This window comes from Onychomys torridus, chromosome 1, assembly GCF_903995425.1.
Source record: "Onychomys torridus chromosome 1, mOncTor1.1, whole genome shotgun sequence".
Classification (NCBI taxonomy): domain Eukaryota; kingdom Metazoa; phylum Chordata; class Mammalia; order Rodentia; family Cricetidae; genus Onychomys; species Onychomys torridus.
The window spans coordinates 131601531-131622375 of record NC_050443.1 but is presented as its reverse complement, the minus strand read 5'-3'; the positions used below and the strand labels follow the sequence as shown (position 1 = coordinate 131622375).

Here is a 20845-nt window from a genome sequence, read left to right as displayed (position 1 = left end):
AGGTGAAGAATTCATTCATTTGCTAAAGGAAAAATTTTAGGACTTTAATTTAACTTGGTGAGTTACACAATTCCTAGCTTCATTCTTCTCAGATATCCTTCATGTACTGAATTAGAGTTGATGTCCACACCAAATTCAAGTAGATAAAGTAATATCCTTACTTCTCCTTCAAAACTCTTAAAAAATAGTTTAAACAGAATTGTCTACTTGAATGATATAAAATAGCTTAAGATTTTCAAAAATCTCATTAATTATACTGTTATATCACTTAATTATTTGTATTTTTCTTACAATATCTCATTGCAAAAACATATAAAACAATTTAAAAATAAATACTATAGACAGAAGGAGTACATGAAGGTGTTCATGATATGCACATGAATGTGGTAAATTTTATGGAACTATGTACATAATGTGGCTATCTGTGGTGCTTAATTTTATGTGTTCACCTGCCTGGATTAATGGTGTATGTGTGATCATGTTTCCAAGAGTTCAAGACTCTAGCATTAAAAGCAGCTAATTTAGAAACTAAGACAGCCTCTCATGTATGTGACTGGGCATGATCTCATGTCTTAGCGCTAGCTCAAAGAGGTACATAAACCCCTCTCTCTCCCTCTTCCTTTATGCCTTTCTCTCTCTCTTCTTCTCTATCCTTGCCCTGCTCCCCCTTTGCTCCCACTGAGAATTCATATCTTCTCACTCTTAGACATTAGAATTGATGATCTGATCCTGACTGTTTAGACTTTGACCTTCAAGACTTACACCAGCCTCATGTCATACCCCTTTTCTCAGGCTTCTGAACTAAGATTGCATTAATCACCGGCTTCTGTTCTTCTCAAACTTGAAGACATGATATCAAGATACATCCTAACCTCCAAATCACATGAGTCAATAGCTACAATAAATATCCTCTTATTTGTCCATGTGTATTATATCCAATTAACTCAGGAGAACTCAGGAAGCTACAAGGACATTTAGTGAGTAAGATGTTCTGAATGAGAAACGTCTCAGAAGGGCTCACCTATTTGAACACTCTGTCCCCAGTTGGTGGCCATGCTTGAGGAAGTGTAGGTAATAGAGCCTTGCTAGATGAAGTACACGCCTTGGGAACTTGAGTATTCATAGCTTTGCCCCATTTCCAGTTTTCTCTCTACTTAATGTTTGTGATTGAAGATAAGGTCTTTCACCCCCCAGCTCCTTCCACCATGCCTGCCTCTTGTTGCCATGCCCACTGTCATGATGGACTCTTAATCTCTCTGAAGCCACAATCCCAAATAAACTTTTTTTTCCATAAGCTGCTTTTGCTGATTTGTACTTTATGACATCATAGAAAAGTAACTAATACAGTGTTTATAATCAAATCTCTCAATTGCTTTTTATAATGTAACATTTGAGTTGGCATAAAGTCTTAAGTTAAAAACGTAATCAAAATTAAATGATATTACATGTATTTTCTTTAACATTCACAGATGAAGGATTCTGAAATTTCCTATGAATTGATATTTCTGCTGGATTGTGTCAATTTTTATAACCGTGGCATGTTTATACTTAAAATATCAAAGGGTAAAATAAAAGCACAAGAAAATGAAGGGCCAATTGAAATATTGTAATATATTCATATATTGTTAATCATTGCAAATGGCATTTGAAGCAAGCTGAGAAATTATGAGGTGCAATTTTCTTTAAGAAAGTGCTTTGAAAACTTTCATGATGGTCACTCATTTTTAAGTAAGTTCTTCTGTCGTTCTCCCAATCTTTTTCCTCTTTGATTTTTTTCTTTCCTTCTTTTTTGTTTTTGTTGTTGTTGTTTTGTTTTGTTTTGTTTTTTTCTGAGACAGGGTTTCTCCGTGTAGCTCTGGAGCCTGTCCTGGGACTCACTCTGTAGCCCAGGCTGGCCTTGAACTCACAGAGATCCACCTGCCTCTGCCTCCTGAGTTCTGGGATTAAAAGCATGCACCACCAGCACCCGGCCCGATTTTCTTCTTTCTTACATCAATCAATCTTGCTCATTTCATTTGTATTTGCTCATCCTGTAAAGAATGTTCTCATTCCTCTCAATTCTTTGCTTCAATTGCTGCTCTCACATATATCCTCTTTAACAATTTTTATGAGCCAGCAATTCTCCAAAGGCTACACCTACACTATCCCATTCCCCTGTGTTACTCTTTATGCTTCATGTTTTATTCTTGTTTTTAATTTATTTTTACAAATAGGTTATAAATTTCACAAGATCAGAAATGTAACTGTTTTTCACTTGATTACCATACTTGAAATAGATTTCATAGATTCTCAAAAAATAATTTTAAATTGAAAAAATAAAATAATTGATCTTTAGTTTATTTAGTCCAACTTGATAAACATTTGGGTCATTGGTTGTGATGTTTATTTATGAATAATGTGATATTTATTTCATTTAAAGAGACACTAGTAAATTTCTGCTATACAGAAACACATTTTCTATGCTGTCACTCACTTCTCACTCTCCTCTCTTTTAAAGTAATTTTCTGGTAATTACATCATAAAGTAGTTCATTTCAAATATCCCCATAACTCTACTAGGAAGCAACAAACCATTAAATGACAAAGAATGTAACCAATATAAGTAATATCTAATAATTTAAAAGGAAGCACTAAATATGAAATTATTTAAAGGATTCATATCCAGTTTTTCTTTAGAAATTATAACATAACCACAAATGGCACAATTAACTGAAATGATTCTAAAAGTTACATTCAATATATTGATATAAAGCACAGTATTCATGCTTTTATTAAATTATTTTTTTGTCCTCAAGGAGATCTGTAATTTCCAAAGCCTAATGTTGCTTCTGGGTAACCAGAGGGTGAGCAGCTTTACTCCATCACTCCCTTCACTGTGATATTCTGCCTCACCACACCCACAGAAGCAATTAATTACAAATAGCATGGACTATAGCACTGATCATAAGCCTAAGAAATATTTTCTCTGCTTTAGTAGTTTTTTTCTCCTGTTATTTTGAGACAGGCACAAGAAACATTAGAAAAGAAAATCATTGCTATGACTATTTCTGACAATGTAGTTCAGAAGTCTTAACAACTAATTTATAGGAATAGTTTAGAAAGGTTTAGGGGGGAAACTAGAGGTGCCTGAGAATGTTGCAGAGCGTAATGGACAATTATAGTGGGAGTTCAGATAAAAACATCAATAGAACCACAAACAATAAAGGCAGTGATCATGAGGTTTCAGGTGGAAAAGAGGATTCTCTCTGGAACTGGATTTGTCATTATTTATGTTACACAAAGAATGAATCTACATTTTGTTCATCTGCTGAGTCTTTGCATAAGGCTGAGTTTAAAGGTGACAGACTAATAAATCTGGGTGAGGAAATTTCAGAGCAGGGAAGCATTTAGTCTGTAGATGGGTATTGCCAGCTACTCTTTTTCAAAACCGTATTTACAATAAGAACTAGAAGCAAAACAAGGTCTGAAAAACTTCTCATATGACCAGAAGAGTGTGAAAAGTTAGCCCTAAGTACAGTGCAATAAAAGAAGAGATTTAGGACCATTAAGTAGAAGTTGGGGGCCAGGGAATTGGCTTGGTCAGTAAAATACTTGCTGCATAAGCATGGAGACATGAATTGGGGTTCTCAGAACCACTGCAAAGTATCTGCAATCCCATGATTCCTCCAGCAAAACAGGACTAGGAGACAGGAGAATCCTTAGAAGGCCACAGGCCAGGTACCCTGGTGTATATAGCATGGCAGACAACAAGAGACACCATCACAAACAAGGCGGAAAGTGAATACTAACTCCCAAGGTTATCATCAGTCTTCCACACAGGCAGACACATCACAAACACACACACACACACACACACACACACACACACACACACACACACACACACACACACACATCAAGTTAGATGCTTATATGTTCTGGCCTGGAACAATAGGAAAGATGTCTTTAGGGTGCCTCAGTAATTTACATGCCATCGTCTACTACAGGATTAAGGTTATAAAAGTGTAAGTGCAGCTAAAGACTACTTTAACAAGACATCATGAAGCACCCTGCTGTAGTGGGAGTTTGCTCAGCCCATGACCGTGGGCTATCTAGCTTGATAGAGGCAATGCTTCTTATCTGCCTACATGACCTCTTAAAAGGGAGGAGAAAGGGGGTCAAGCTCTCTTGGGTGGTGAAGACCAGATCAGGTAGTGTGAAGCAACACGTGATCAGTCCCCATCTTTCCAAGAACTCTGCAACTGGATTTACCTCATCCTGTGTCAGTGAGTCTGTTTTCCCCATACAACCCCTTAATAAATTGATATATAGAGACCATTGAAGCTCTCGTTACACCCTGCTACACAAAACTACCCAGAGAAGTATTTTTGCAATGTTTATCCATGGATTCAGGCACTCACAGACACTCTAGCCACAGTCAAGATATTGATAGATAGATAGATAGATAGATAGATAGATAGATAGATAGATAGATAGATAATATATATTTCTTTCAATGATGTCAGACCCTGGTATTATCTATTTGGTTTATAACATCTGATATCTCCAGTATTTCTCTGTTTAGTTTTTGTCTGGATGACATATCTATTGATGAGAGTGGAGTATTGGAGTCTACCACTGTCTGTGTGTGAGGGATAATATGTGATTTAGAAGTCTTTCTTTTACAGACATGAGTGCCCTTGTGTTTGGGGCATAGACATTAAGAACGTAAATGTCCTCTTGGTAGATTTTTTTCCTTTGATGAGTATGTCGTATCCTTCCCTGCCTATGCTGGATAGTTTTGGTTTGAAGTTTATCTTTTCAAATGTTAAAATGGCCATACCAGGTTGCTATTAGGTTCATTTATTAGAATATATTTTTCCATCCTATTACTCTGAGGTAATATCTATTCTTGATGTTAAGATGTGTTTCATGGATGTAGCAGAAAGATGTATTCTTTTTTCATCTCATTCTGTTAGTCTTTTTATTGGGGAATTGAGATCATTGTTGTTTGAAAGTCATCAATAAGTATTGTTTTGATGGTGGTAGTGATGGTGGTGGTGGTGTGTGTGTGTGTGTGTGTATATTTCCCCTCTTTTTATTTGCTGATCCAAGATTATCAATTCCTTTTGTTTTGGGGGGGTGTTAACCTCCTTAGATTAAAGTTTTCCTTCTAGTGCCTTCTGTATGTCTGGATGAATATGTAGGTCTTATTTTCTCCATATATTGTGATTTAAAGTTTTGCCAGCTATAGTAATCTGGGTTTGTATCTGTGATATCTTGTAGAACATGTGTCCAGGCCTTTCTGGCCTTTAGAGTCTCCATTTAGAAGTTAGATGTTAGTCTAATGGGTCTGCCTTGATATGATATTTGTTCCCTGTAGCTTTTAATATTCTTTTTGTGTTCTGTACATTTAATGTTATGATTACTATGTGTTGAGGGAATTTCTTTTCTGATCCAGTCTATTTGGTGTTCTGTATGCTTCTTATACCTTAGTATCTCCTTCTCTAGATTAGGGAGATTTTCTTCTATGATTTTGTTGAAAATATTTTCTGTGCCTTTGACATGGATTTCAGCTGCTTCCTCTATTCCTAATATTTGTAAATTTGGTCTTTCCATAGTGTCTCAGATTTCCTGAATGTTTTGTGCCAGTAGGTTTTTAGAATTGACATTTTCTTTGATCAACGTATCCAGCTCTTCTAACATGTCTTCAGTACCTGAGATTTTCTCTTCCTTCTCTTGTATTATGTGGTGAGGCTTGCCTCTGAGGTTCCTGTTTAAGTTCCTAAAGGTTTCATTTCCATATTTCCTTCATTTTTTGTTTTCTTTATTGATTCTATTTCCACTTTCAGGTCTCTAACTATTTTTTATTTCCTGTTACTGTGTGTTTTTATAGATTTCTTTAAGGGATTTATTTATTACTCTTTAAGGATTTCTATCATAGTCATAAAGGTTATTTCAAGGTCTTATTCCTGTCCTTCATCTATGTTGTGTTGGCCTATTGTGGTAGGGTTGCTGGGCTTTAGTGGAGACACATTGTTATTGAATTTTTTATGGCTGGCATCTCAGGCATCTGTAGTGGATAGCCATCCCAGCATTGGCCTGGAAGTTCCAACCCCCATTGAGGCTCTGGTAATGGTCACGCCCACAAGGCAGGGCGGAGGAGGAAGCGGAAGACCAAGGATCAGGAAGAGGTCTCACTCTTGGTTCTCGGACTCTGGACGCTGGAGGTAGACCAAGCAGAGTTCTCCAGAGAACACCGCCGGACTGCACTATACCCTTGCCAGACCCTGTAACCTACCCCTTCATTTGTAAGTTACCCCACAAAATAAACCTCCCTTTTAACTACGTGGAGTGGCCTTAATAATTTCACCAATAGGCATCTGAGTTTGGGATGGTTGTAATTTTAGATTCTGATATCTGATCTTGTCTTTGTTGGGTGTGTGTTGTTCCTTAGTTTCTGTTGCCCTTTCCACTTCTTGGGAGGGTTGTGTCTAGTAGGGATCTTGTGGTGCCGGGAATATGTTCTTCTAGGATCCTGCCCATGTGTAGCCACTGGAGGTTCTGGATAAAATGTGGTTACTGTGTACTGGGGTCTGACACTTAGGTATGTGGATGGGCTAGGAGGGAGGGCTAAGGGACCCACTGGAGGGAGGAAGGCAGGGTGTTCCACCAGGATCTGCTTAGTCTACTGGAAATTAGGACAGAAGGTGAGAAGAAGCCATAACAGGTAGTCTGCTACAGAACTGGGCATGAGACTGGGAAATCTGATGTGGAGAAGAAGAGAAAGAATCAAGATCTTTAGCTCACCTATCTGCTTTGCTTGATGGTAGAGCATTTGCCTAGCAAGTGCAAGGCCGGGGTTCCATCCTCAGCTTAAAAAAAAAAAAGTGAACTTCTGCCCTGCAGGGTTCTCCCATTGTGCTGTAAGCCTGTATTTAAGACCTCCTCCCTCCTTCAATAAATGGCATTCAGCATTCAAAAAAGAAAAAAAGGAAGAAGAAGAAGAAGAAGAAGAAGAAGAAGAAGAAGAAGAAGAAGAAGAAGAGGAGGAGGAGGAGGAAATCAAGATCATGATGGGGAAACCCACAGAGAGAGCTAACTGGTGGCTAGTTGGAGCTCACTGACTCTGGACTGACAGCTTGGGAACCTACATGGGACTGAACTAGGCCTGCTGAATGTGGATGACAGTTGTGTGGCTTGATCTGTTAGTGGAGTCCCTGGCAGCAGGGCCAGAACTTATCCCAGGTGCATGAACTGACTTTTTGGAACCCATTCCCTGTGATGCAATACCTTGCTCAGCCTTGATACAATGGGGAGGGGGTAGGCTCTCCTTCAACTTGGTATGCCAGATTTTGTTGACTACTATGGGAGGCCTTACCCACTCTGAGGAGTGGATGGGGATAGAATGGGAGGGAGGTGAGGAGGCAGGAGAAGGGGAGGGAGGGGGAACCGGGGTTGATATGTAAAATGAAAAAAAAATTTTAATAAATAAATGTATTTAAATTTTAAAAAACAACAAAAAACAGACAGCTCTGTGTCTTCTCTCATTTTAATGGAATTACTTTGAGTTTTTCTCCATTTAAGATAATGTTGGCTTTATTTTTGTCATATAATTATTGTCTTACAATTATACAATTATTTTGTCATATAATTAATGTGTTTAGATATATTATCTAGCCTTACTCTTCCTAGGACTTGTTATCACGAAAGTATGCTGGATGTTATCAATGGCTTAATCTACATCTTTTGAGATGAAATGTTGTTATCTGTAAGTCTATTTATATAATTTATTAAATGAAGTTATTTGCTTATTTTGAAAAAAAATTAAAAAAAATAAAACAGGGCTGTAGATTAATTTCTAAATGGTCTTATTAAATAAAAAATATGGAGCCAAATGAAAGCTTTAGAGATCAGGGGAATAGTGAGTGCCACCAACCAACCTTACCTCACCAGCTCTGCAGCTCCCAAAAGTGAGTCACTTCTTGTCTACCCATGCCTTTATTACCTTGCTGTTCTGCCCTCTCATTGGCTCTTAGCTCAGCTACTTCACTTCCTTGTCACTGCCTGTCTGTACAGACCTCCAGATCTCTATGGTTGGTACTGCAATTGAAGGCATGTGTCACCATGATTGGCTCTGTTCCCTAGTATGGCCTTGAACACACAGAGACCCTGACTGCCACATGATTGGATTATGGGCATGTGCTACCACTGCCTGACTTTTGTGTTAATGGCTTGCTATTTCCTCTGATTTCCAGGCAAACTTCATTTATTAACATACAAATAAAATATCACCAAATTTCAGCACAAATAAAATATCACCACACAAGGCACAGTTTTTTTTAACCTGTTTATTTTTTAGCATTCCTAAAAATCTTGTCTGAAACCTATTCAGATTGACATGTTTATGGGGAGATAATTTAACATGGTCAGACTCAACCACCATCTTACTGAACATGGCTAAATTTGCCATTTAACCTAGCTCTATAGGTGCTTTTGAAAGGTACTAGAGTGAAAACCATATCCCCAGGAAAATGCTAGCCTAACAACCACTGCAATGATAAAAAGAGCCATTTCCAAAGAAACATAACTATTCCTCTAACAATTCCCTAGAAGAGGCCCATTTACAGTTTATGGTTTTATTTCATTATACACAGTTAACTGAGTGAGGAAAAACTCTGTACTTAGAGCACAGGTTCAAAGAGCAGCACTATTTAACATTGCAACTTTCTAAAGTATAAATATCAGTAGGGGCAAATAACAGTCTAACTAAACTTTTTGTTTTTGTTTTTGTTTTTGTTTTCCTTTAGATTTTTTTCTCCTTTTTTATTTATTATATTTGTGTTTTAATTTTACACATCAGCCATGGGTTCCCCTGTCCTCCCTCCTCCCACCCCGCCCCCACCTTCCCCCAGCCCCTCCCCTGCATTCCCATCTTCTCCAGGGCCAAGACTCCCCTGGGGATTCAATGCAACCTGGTGGATAACAGACCATGATAAATGAAGACCACATGAGAACAGGAAGAAGCAAAGTGCTAGAGATGTCCCCAGAAATCCACAATGATATATCCACTGTAAACTTTTTGTTTTTAACATGAGAATTATTCTTTAATCAGAACAACCAAAGGACATTAGTAGTCTGTGTGATACCCTACCCCAACCTCCCCAAAGATTATGGTGGAAACTGTGGGCACATGGTATAGTGTGCTTGGGGATTTCATAAGACCAAAAAGGAAACTTTTGAGATAGAAGATTACATCTACGTTGCAGTCTCACAGTGGCAGATAGCAGTGGGGAGGTGGTATGTTGATAGCCTTATCAGAAGTGTCCAGGATCCTGTCAGCCCACAGGTGTTTTCAGTCAAGTCACCCTTCCTGTCAGAGGTTTGTCAGCCCACCTAAGGTGTTTAGGTCATTAACCCTGCATTCAGAGCCTGAGGATAGATATTTTAGCAAACATTTCGTTAGACTGGACAGAAACAAAAATGTGTGGAACAAAGGAGTATTGAGGAGAGATAACATTTTATCCCCAGTTAGAGGAAAATGGGCCTGGAGATGCCAAGGAGAAATAGGAGGCATTAAGATCCATCAGAGCCTGTGGTAACTTGTCTAGCACTTGGCAATTCATCTTTTGAGTCTCTTTTGGAACATGTGGATCTCAAAATATTAGCTCCCTTTGTTAGTATACCAGTTTTGGAGGTAAATGTATCATATAAAAACTGTATCAAAATTAAAATTACAAAGTAAGCACTTGAGAGGTCTGATGTTTTCTCCTTGGTCCAATACAAAAATGATGCAGTGATCCCCAGAGGACTCAATGGAACCATAAAGTTTTATGGACACCAGCATTCTTGCTTGTGACATGTGGTGACATTAACCAAAATGGTAGTGAGGTCACATGACATTTTCCTTCTTTATGACATCATTAATAAATGTAGCAGTCAAGTTACATTGTTGGTTCCATTTCAATGTGGCCACCAGAGAAGAGAGCAGCAAACTACATAGTTTCAAGGTGAACTCAGTCACATGGTAAAGTGAACCCATCCCCAATTGGGCATGAGTCCCGAGGGGATCCACCATTTCATGGATTAAATATGGATCGTTACACTCTTTAAAAAGAAAAAAGAAATTTTTGTTAGATGAGTTGGTATGTATATAGGAAGAAATGATACTTTTGGCCTATGCAGGTAGGGACAAAATAGAAAAATAATAAAACAGAGGAAGATATTTCATGGTCTCAGTTCATGTAATATGAGTCTGTAGGTGACTGATAGAATAGCTAAAATCATGGCACTCAGTTTCTCTCAGAGTTGGGAAAAAGATGAGGAGCAAAAGATAAAGGTGCTCTGGAGAGTTTCCTAAGAAATGTTACCAGCCCTGTTCCACGATGTGAGAAGGAATGGGCTGTTTTGTTCTCTTTTTCTCAGTCATAGAGTCAAGGGGCTAGCCTGACCCAAGACAATGGTTTGGAGCATGTTTTGAGATAAAGATGCTTGGATCTAGAATGAGAAAGCCAAATCCCATCTTCCAACATCTCATGGGCTGAAACAATTTGCTATAAGACATTTTTTTTTGCTATAATACAAATTTTATAAGACAATTTGCTAACATAACTTAATATGCTCAATTTAGAGAGTGAGGGGCTTATTAGCCTGAATAACAGCTGAGAGAAAAAGTTTGTGGGGAATTAGGACCCTAATTAACAGGAAAACTAATGCCTTGAGGTTTGTTTTAGGGCAATCCAAAAGTGTGTACAAATGGCGGTATTAAACCCCAATTTAGGTAGAGTAAGGATGGGGCTAGTTTCTAGTAATAAGTCATCACCTCCAACTGTAAAATGGCTGAGAACCAATGACTAAAGTCTGGAATGGGCATCCCCAATTTCAGCGACCAGCTACTGGATTTGCCTGGAATAAGCACCTAAGGTCCAAATTCTAGTGACCTGGCTTCAGATAAAGCCCAATGCTGAAAGCCAAAGTGAGAAAGATAGATGACCCCTGGAGTCTGGACAATGGTGTCAATCTAGGATGTCTGTGGATTGAACTCAGATCTTACCTTGGTTTGTGTGTTTAATGTACTGTGGTTAGACAGAGGAAGGCCTCTGTTCTGGAGGTTGGAAGATAGTGAGAGAGCAAGAGAGAAGGGGAGATGAGGAAACAGACCCAAACTTAGTTTACATGACACACCAATAAAACCTTAGAAGATGGCTTGCACTGCTAATGTAGACAAAAGCCGCAAAAAGCTAGGGGCTTTCAGGGCACAGTCGGCAGCCCTTCAGCCTTCATTAAGCTCAGAAAGCAACCACACTCTTGAGGGAATTGTTACCAAAAAAAGAATGGAGATAATTCAGGAGAGCTAGGAAAAATTTACCAGAGAGGCTGGGGTACATAACCAAAAAAATCTTCCAAGTTTTGGCACCAAATGTTAGTTTGGGATTGACAGAGGTGATCTAGAAATTAAAGAAAGCAGACACCAGACTCTACATGAGCAGAATTGTTCTTTAATCAGAACAACTGAAGTTGAGACTGTGTGCCCTAGCCAAACTCTTAAGGAATTTATGGGGAAAATGAAAAATCTCCATACCATGCCCAGGATCATGAAAATTCTACATATGTCCAAGGCTTGTGTGTCTACAGAAAGTCTGGGAAGAACTTAACCGTTTTTTAGACAATGTCTCATTGAGCTCTCATAGTAGCTGAGGTTGACTTTTAGCTCTATACCTTCCCTCCTCCACCACTCAACTGATGGAATTACAGATTTAATTACCAATACCATACATGTCTTCATCTGTCATTTTAGGTCCATATTGGGGCTAAATACAGCTATAAATAAAAATGAAGACCTTAAACCACTGGCACATTGAAGATACTCAAACACAAACATACAGAGAAAAATGAGAAAATTATTAAACATTTTATATAATGTGGATATGAGAAATCCCATGAAATAATAGATTAGATAGGTAGATGTGTGGATAGACAGACAGATGGACAGACAGATAGATATATGATAGATGGAATAATAATAAACAAAAGAGAGAGAATGAATTTGAAAGAGATCAAGAAAGTCTATGCAAGGGTATGGAGAAAGAAAATGGAAGTATAAATGGTGTATTATATATTATAATCTCAAAAAATAAAAGAAATATTTTTAAAAGGGCCAAGAAGTGCTGAGAGTGAAAGAAATAGTCTTACCTAAGAGAAGGAACTGTAGCATGAGTCCTAACTGGTCTTAATAATAAAAATCTGGAGCCAGATATCAGGGTAAATGCTGAAAGATAAGAGAGACAAAGGAGCAAACCACAGCCACCTCTTATCTCACCAACTCCTCAGCCTGAAGAGGGGTGAGCTCCTGTCTCCACCCTGCCTCATCACTTCCTGTCTCTGCCCAATCATATCACTGCCTGTTTCTTCCTCCTAAGTGCTTGGATTAAAAGTGTATGCCACCACTGGCCTCTATGGTTAACTGGTAGCTGGCTCCACCCTTTGATTTCCATCAAGCTGTATTTGTTAGAGCACAAACAAAATATCATCACATTTCCCCTTTTTTGTCTAGAATAAAAATAACTATAACTAATATAAGAAAAACCATATATAATAACTACAATAACTATATACAATATATACAGGCAATAAATACATCAACAATGTCTAGTCTATTAACAAATAACGATTCAGAGAAAACACTCCATATCCATACTATCCTGGTAAGTCCAATAGGTTGTACCTAACTCACTTTCTACTCTAACTTACATTTACCAAAACTGTCTTTTAATGTCTCTCAACCTTATACATTTTATACCTCTTTAGTGAATTTATTTTCTGAATCTGGTAACAAGGAAAACTATAATGATAACTATAATTATAAAGTCTTCAACTCCATCACAGACAGGAGAAGGAAATATTACCTGAGTAAGCAGGAAATGCAAGCAAGTGACTTCCGAAAAAATGTGAGAAATGACAGAAACAGCTGTCTGCCTGGACAGTCACCCAAGGTTCCCCTGAAATTTGGGGTCATCCGTCTTCAGCCTATAGGCATAGCATATCTGACAGACTTTTCTGTGTAGTAGGATTTTCTGAAGAGCTGTCCAACCTTATCTTGACAAAGTTCAGTAATCAATTCTTTTGTGTCCTGCTAGTCCCATTTGGACAGCATATTGTCAGCAGTTGAGGCAAGGTCATTTTCTTGCTCATGGCTAACTTTTGCCACAAAGGAAGTAAACTCCATATGAATTTCTTAGCTACGCATCTTCATTAAAGTAGATTGTCCTATTGTCATTAAAAAAAAAGAACCTATGTTATTAAAATATTTTAAATGCCATATTCTATAGATCTCTGAAATGTTTGAAGATGACCTATCTAAAATATATCTCTGTTTGACCTTGAAAATATACCTAACATGACTACAAATTTGATTGTAATAGGTGACTACTAACCTGTATTTCTTTATTATCCTAAATAGTTTGTAATAATAACTTCCAAAGACTAAAAATTTGCATTACATTGTTAAATGAGTTATATAAGTACAATACCTTGAAGAAGAGTAGAAATGTATATACAGTATGTTCTAGCAAAAATGATCTCAAAATTGTATCAATATACAAAAATCAAAGCCAATGTAAAAATATTTAAAACTAGTAGTTGCTTTTTAAAAGATTCAATAATATACCCTTTTATTCTATCATATCTATATCCTTTTGATTTTTCAAAGTAGATCCAATAATCTACCCTTTTATCTTATCATTTTTATATCCTCCTTTTTTCTTTTCAAAACAAGAACATTAATCTAATCTCCTATATTCAGGTTTCTTACTGAGCATTACCAATAACAACTTGTAACCAACCACCCTATACAATGACAAATACCCATAACCCATTAAAAGATAAAAACCACCCACCCCACTTCTTGAGAATGTGGGTGTTGTTTTGTTGTTGTTGTTGTTGTTGGTTTTTTTGTTTTGTTTTGGATTGGTTTGGTTTTTGGTTTTTTCGAGACAGCGTTTCCCTGTGTAGCTTTGTGCCTTTCCTGGAACTCACTTGGTAGCCCAAGCTGGCCTCCAACTCACAGAGATCCACCTGCCTCTGCCTTCTGAGTGCTGGGATTAAAGGATTAAATAAATCATATAAATTTTGGGATAAAATTTATACCTTAAGAAAAGTTTTAAAGAGTTAAAATAGAACCAAATGATAGTGAGATTGATGGAAACAAAATAGTCCCTCATTTTTTCTTTTGTCCCATATCAGGTGGCTCTTTGGACATGAGAAAAAGATTTTGGATTTTACTTTAACGATATGCTTGGGTTTAGAGAAGGAGAGAGCCATCTCCAACTTCAAAGCCAGCTTTAAGTTTTAATTGAACTGGGACTACAAAAATACTATTTGCATTATGTGTTGTAGAGAACAGCAGAAACAAACATTTGGGAAGATTTATGAAATTTTATCCTGTTGAAAACATGATATATCAATAGACCAAATTACTCTTTTTCTTGGGACATTTTTGGGATAATTTGTCCTTTTTCTTCACATGTTTCTTTTGTCCAGTGGTCTTCAGATTCCTTAGCTGGATTCCTTCATTCTCCTGAAAAGACAAAAACAAAACCCTTTCCCAAACCTAATTTTAGGGAGGTTCCCTTATAGCAAATTATATTTGATCAAATGCAAAGCATTTGTTAGTTTTAAAGGTTAGTTTAGTTTGAATGATCATGCTGTGTGATGAGCTATCATCACATCATTATCAGTTTTGATTTATGGTTTCTCTTGAAAATTTTGTTCTCTCTTCTATAGATGTCCTATCATCCAAAGCAGTATGGTTTTCACAATAGGCATTAGATTCTTTAATTGCTCTAAGAAGGACTTTCTTCCATGATGATAGGAAACAACTGAACAGAATTTGAAACAGGGACCTGCAAGAGGACCCCCAAGGCATTTCCTGATGACAAAGGATTACCTTGACTGTCCCTTGTTGATCTATATTCATTAGTCCAATATCCACCTTTGCCACACCTTCTGCATACTCCAGAAGGGAAGGATGTTCTCTTGGAATTATTCTTAGAAAAAACATTGCTTTTAGGAATGACCTGTTTACAATTCCTTTTTATATGACCTTGTTTACCACTATTGAAACACCTGACATTTTTATTTTTCTTCAAACCTCTGGATATCACCTCTCCTATCCAAGCATCAGCATGGTTATGAGATTCAATATTGACTGTATCTCAGATCCATTCCTCTAAAGTTGCTGATCTTGCTTTAATGGTTTCATTACACTTTTGCATTGTTCACTCACATTTTCAAAAGTCAAAGATTCAATTATTTGTCTAGCTTCTGAATTTGGTATCATTCCATTTAATGCTGAAGTCAATCTTTGTAAGAAATCAGTGAAGGTTTCTTTTGGGCCATGTATAACTTTAGTAAATGACTCAGTTTTCTTTCCTACTTCTTCAATTTTTTCCCAAGCATTCAAGGCTGCCATTCAGCATAAAATCAGGGTGTATTCATCATATAAAGATTGACTTTCTACATTAGCATAATCTCCCTCTCCAAGAAGTTGGTCTTGGGAGCTTCATGGGATATTTACCTCTATCCCTACTTCATTGTTCAATGGTCTTAGTCTAATCTTTCCACCAGGTCCTCCACTGTAACTGAGGACCACACTCTAAGACTGTTGTAACCAAGTCTCTCTAGTCTTGAGGGATAATTCTATTACAAGTTGACCACAAGTTTAACATCTGCTTCACATAAGGTGAATGCATGCCATATGAGACTATCACTTCCTTGAGTCTCCTTAAATCTAACATTTGCACAGGAGTCCATTCAGCTCTTACACAGCCTTAGGGATATCTGTCATTTGGCAGTTCCATAAGGTTCCTGAACAAATTATTATTATTATTATTATTATTATTATTATTATTATCATTATCATTACTATATTTGTGTCTTAATTTTATACATCAGCCATGGGTTCCCCTGTCCTCCCCCCTCCCACTCTCACCCCCACCTTTCCCCCATCCCCTCCCTTCTATTCCCATCTCCTCCAGGGCCAAGACTCCCCTGGGGATTCATTTAAACCTGGTAGATTCAGTACAGGCAGGTCCAGTCCCCTCCTTCCAGGCTGAGCACAGTGTCCCTGTGTAAGCCCAAGGTTCCAAACAGCCAGCTCATGCACTAAGGACAGGTCCTGGTCCCACAGCCTGGATGCCTCCCAACAGTTCAAGCTAATCAGTTGTCTCACTTATCCAGAGGGCCTGATGCAGCTGGGGACTCCACAGCCTTTGGTTCATAATTCATGTGCTTCCATTCATTTGGCTATTTGTCCTTGTGCTATTTCCAATTTGGTGTTCAACAATTCACGCTCTCACAGTCCCTCCTCTTTCTCGACAATTGGACACCTGGAGCTCCACCTGGGGCCTTGCTGAGGATCTCTGCATCCACTACCTTACACCTGTCAGAGTGGCTAAGATCAAAAACACAGAAGACAGCTTATGCTGGAGAGGATGTGGAGCAAGGGGAACTCTCCTCCATTGCTGGCGGGAATGCAAGCTTGTACAGCCACTTTAGAAATCAATATGGTGCTTCCTTAGAAAATTGGGAATTCATCTCCCCCAAGACCCAACTGTAGCACTCTTGGGCATATACCCAAGGAATGCTCAATCATTCCACAGCCATTTTTTAATATGGGAAAAACTCTCTCTTTTAACTAATTCCTCCCTTTAAGAATTCTCAATTGTCTCACCAAATCTGCCAACAATGAGGATTCAGGTGACAGTGAAGTAAGGAGATCACTGCTCCACATAGAACAGTAGAAGCCCAAGCAGTTTTCAAGGCAGCTACTTAGTGTGGCAGCAGCCAAAGGAGGGGGTCCAGAGAGAGCTCACATCCCACTGGGGAATGTGCAAAAGTGGCTACCTCCTGCATTTTTTGGAGCCCAAAATCCTATGGAGTTTGCTGCAGATAGGCTGCAATGGAAAAGCCCCAATTTGCTCAGATGCTTGAGGAAAAGAAAGAAAAACCTTAGCTGGTAGAGTAGTGGCTCCAGTCTGTGTCAGTGGCTGCAAAGCCACAGGCAAGCAGCTTTATCATGAATTTGTGTCCCAAAAGTTGGATGCCAGATGTGGCGTGCACCTTAATTGGTCTTAATAATAAAAGCCTGGATCCTGATATCACGGTAAATGGTGAAAGATCAGAGTGACAAAAGAGCAAGGCACAGTCATATTTTGCCTAACCAACTCCTCAACCTGAAAAGGGAGGGTGGGTATGAGCTCCTGTCTCCACCCTGCTTTATCACTTCCTCTCTCTACCCATTCATATCCCTTCCTTTTTCCTTCTCCCAAGTGCTGGGATTAAAGGTGTGTGTGTGTGTGTGTGTGTGTGTGTGTGTGTGTGTGTGTGTGTGTGTGACCATTGCCTGGCCTCTATGGTTAACTTAGTGGCTGGTCCTGCCCTTTGCTCTCCAGGCAAGCTTTATTTGTTAGAGCACAAACAAAGTATCACCACAGGGAACACCAACTGGTTGTCCAATACCAAATCATTAGGTCTGAAAATATACATGTAAGCAGCATTACACAGACAAACATGTGTGTGTGTGTGTGTGTGTGTGTGTGTGTGTGTGTGATATTATATATATGGGGGTGTATCAACAATTAATAAAAAAGAGGCTTAAGAAAATGAAAAAGGAAAAGAGGTATATAGTGGGTTTGGAGGGAGGAAAGGAAAGAGAAAATTTTATAATTATATTATAATTTCAGAAGATAAAAGAAATGTTAGCTACTTACAATAAGGAATACAAAATAAATAACCCAGAAACTCACTAAATGAAACCAACAGCAACAATTAACTGTTTAGGAAAAAAGACAGTATTTCCAGAGCACAAAAAATATTATTAATTGAAATGTCCAAATATGGGCATCTGGTCTAGGTCAGTGGAAAGGAACTTGCTTATCATGTGCCAGGCACTAGAATCAATCCCCATTATTCCCAGGATAAAATAAGATAAAATAGAGAAATCTAACATAGGTTTAAAAGTAGTTAGTAGAGATTGCTCCTAAGGAAAGCCATTTCTTGAACTGAGCAAAGATTAACCTAGAGGTAGAAAATATGTCTTTGTGCAGATTCTACATAATTAAAATGTGACTGCTAAAGAAAATTTTGCTTTCTCCACAGCCTTTTGTAATGCACTCTTGACCTCTTTGTTCCTCAGGCTGTAGACCAGAGGGTTCAGCATAGGGATGACCATGGTGTAGAACACAGATGCCACCTTGTCAGTGCTCATGGTGTGACTGGAGCTGGGCTGCAGGTACATGAAGATACCTGACCCATAGAAGATGGAGACTGCAGTGAGGTGGGATGCACAGGTGGAAAAGGCCTTCTGGCGTCCTTCAGATGAGTGCATCCTCAGAATAGTGATTAATATAAACAGGTAGGAAATCAAGATAACTACTATAGAGAAAAGAACATTAAAACCCACCATGAAGAAAATCACCATCTCACTGACAGAGGTGTCTGAGCATGAGAGGGCCAGGAGAGGAGGGGCATCACAGAAGAAGTGGTCTATCACATCGGACTTGCAGAAGGAGAGCCTGAAAATGTTCCCAGTGTGGATGGAGGAATTCAGGAAGCCACAGACATAGGAGCTTATGGTCAGACATGCATGCGTGTTTGTAGTCATGGTGGTAGTATAATGCAGGGGTTTGCACACTGCTGCATAGCGGTCATAAGCCATGGCAGCCAGAAGGAAACTTTCTGTAGTTATAAAGCCCACAAAGAAGAAGAATTGGGTGCCACAAGCATTGTGGGATATGAGTTTATCTGTTGAAAGGAGACCTGCCATTACTTTGGGTGTGACAGCTGAAGAATAGCCAAAGTCCACCAGAGATAGGTGACTGAGGAAAAGGTACATGGGAGTGTGGAGGCGTGAGTCCAGCAGAATCAACCCTATCATTCCCAGGTTCCCAAGCACAGTGCTGAGATAGATGAGAAGGAAGACAGTGAAGAGTGGGATCTGGAGCTCTGGGTCATCTGTTAACCCTGCAAGAATGAACTCAGTCACCTCTGTACTGTTCTCCATTGGGGATTATGTGGCTTCCCTGCAGCAAAGAGAAAGGAGATCAGAATGAGAGATAGAGGGGAGAAGGTGATCCACTCGGCTTGTCTCTACATGTCTTTCTCACTGTGCAAATGTTCCTTTCCAGCATTCTGATATAAGCAAGACATGGCAGCAACATTTAAGTTTAAATTAATGGTATATCATAAAGTTTTCTGGAAGAGATAATGTATTTTAATCTAGTAATTCTATAGATGACTGAATTGAGGCCAGAAAAAAATCTCCCATGAAATTATCAGATAAATTACTCACTGAAAAATATCAAAATCCTTCTATCTTTGTAAAACAAAAGCATCCCTTATTCTACACCAGAATAGCCTAACATCATGATGCCATCTGTATGTTGTAATAAAATACAATAAATTTGACATAGTATAAGTAAAAGAAATTCATCATGTACTACTCTTCTGACAATTAGAAAGTCCAAGAACAAAGGTGCTGGCAATCTATTGTCTGCTGATGGCATTTCCCAGTTCACAGATTACATCATTTGGCCATCTGTTAAAGGTGAAAGTGGCTACCATCTCTTCAGCCTTTCTTTTGTTAGACATTATTCTCATTCATAAGAGTTCTTACCTCATGTAATAACCACCTCTGTAAGACTCCACATCCTGAATCTCAGTTTGGACGTAACAAATCCAACATATGAGTTTGGTGATGGAAACCATCAGGCCATAACACTATGTAAAAATGAGGTGAAATGAATTAATTATACTTCTAGCTTTTTTATCATTCCTATTGTGTCAAGAACTATTGTATGATAAGTAAAGATGCTTAAACACAGCATAATTTGCCTAAAATGATCTTGGTTTTATTTAGCCCACACAATGTGCAGTTTATCACAATAAGAAAACATGGGAGAATAATCACATATAAGAAGTAAAGGCATCTAGAAAATAATGGTATTTAACTTTTGCTACATTAACAGAGGTTTTATCTTTTATATACAGATGTCTTAAATCTGGAGGAAATTTATCCAGAGCAGGCAATTAATATACTCTTTGTTCCATAAATATTACCCACTTGAATGAATACTGTAGATGGATATTTTTCAGTTTTTGAATATAATATTGGAAATTATCTCAGAATATCTTATCAACTTTGTTTACTACATGTGAAATCAAGTTTAAACAAATATCTCAATAAAAATAAGGTATTTTAGTCTTTTGTAAAAAATGGGGGAAGAAGAAGACACATGATTTGAATGAAAAATGAGTAAAATAAGAAGGGACTTCAACTCGGACAGGGGTGAGGTTGGACGGTAAGTAACACCAAGGATGTCTGTAAAAGCCATAAGAAAGTATATTATGATTTACTTACCTAAATTACATATAATACATATAATCTATATATCTGCATATACATGTAAAGTTTAAATGAAATTACTCCACTTGACCTAAATAGTGCCTCTCCCAAGAACCACAGACTATGTCACAACAAGAAAACAAAATACCAACCGTGTAGCCAACAGCTCTCTAATTGGACTTAAGCCCTGTCAACAGTAGGGAAATCATGCTTGGTGCTGAAAACCTAGCCAATTGCCTGGAGCTAGTAAGACCATGAATCTTGGGGGAGTCATTTGACGGAAGCAGTTACTTGACGGGAGCAGCTCATCATTCCTAACTGCATTCTAAAGGTTTATAATTACACCCAGAGATAAATGGAGTCTTGCCCCTCATCAAAGAAACGTCTCTTTGCAACAGAAAAAGACCATTATAGAACACCACTACTGGTTCAAACGTGGAAAACAACTGATCATGAAGTGCTGAGC

The 20845-nt window shown here is 38.2% G+C and overlaps 1 protein-coding gene across 1 annotated transcript; it reads right to left on the bottom strand.

The window, feature by feature from the left end:
- Nucleotides 1-18093: 18093 nt before the first annotated feature.
- LOC118595285 (olfactory receptor 5B12-like) lies at nt 18094-19038 on the bottom strand. Its single transcript, XM_036205649.1, has one exon. It carries the CDS (start codon nt 19036-19038, stop codon nt 18094-18096), a length of 945 nt encoding a protein of 314 aa, XP_036061542.1.
- Nucleotides 19039-20845: the final 1807 nt, after the last annotated feature.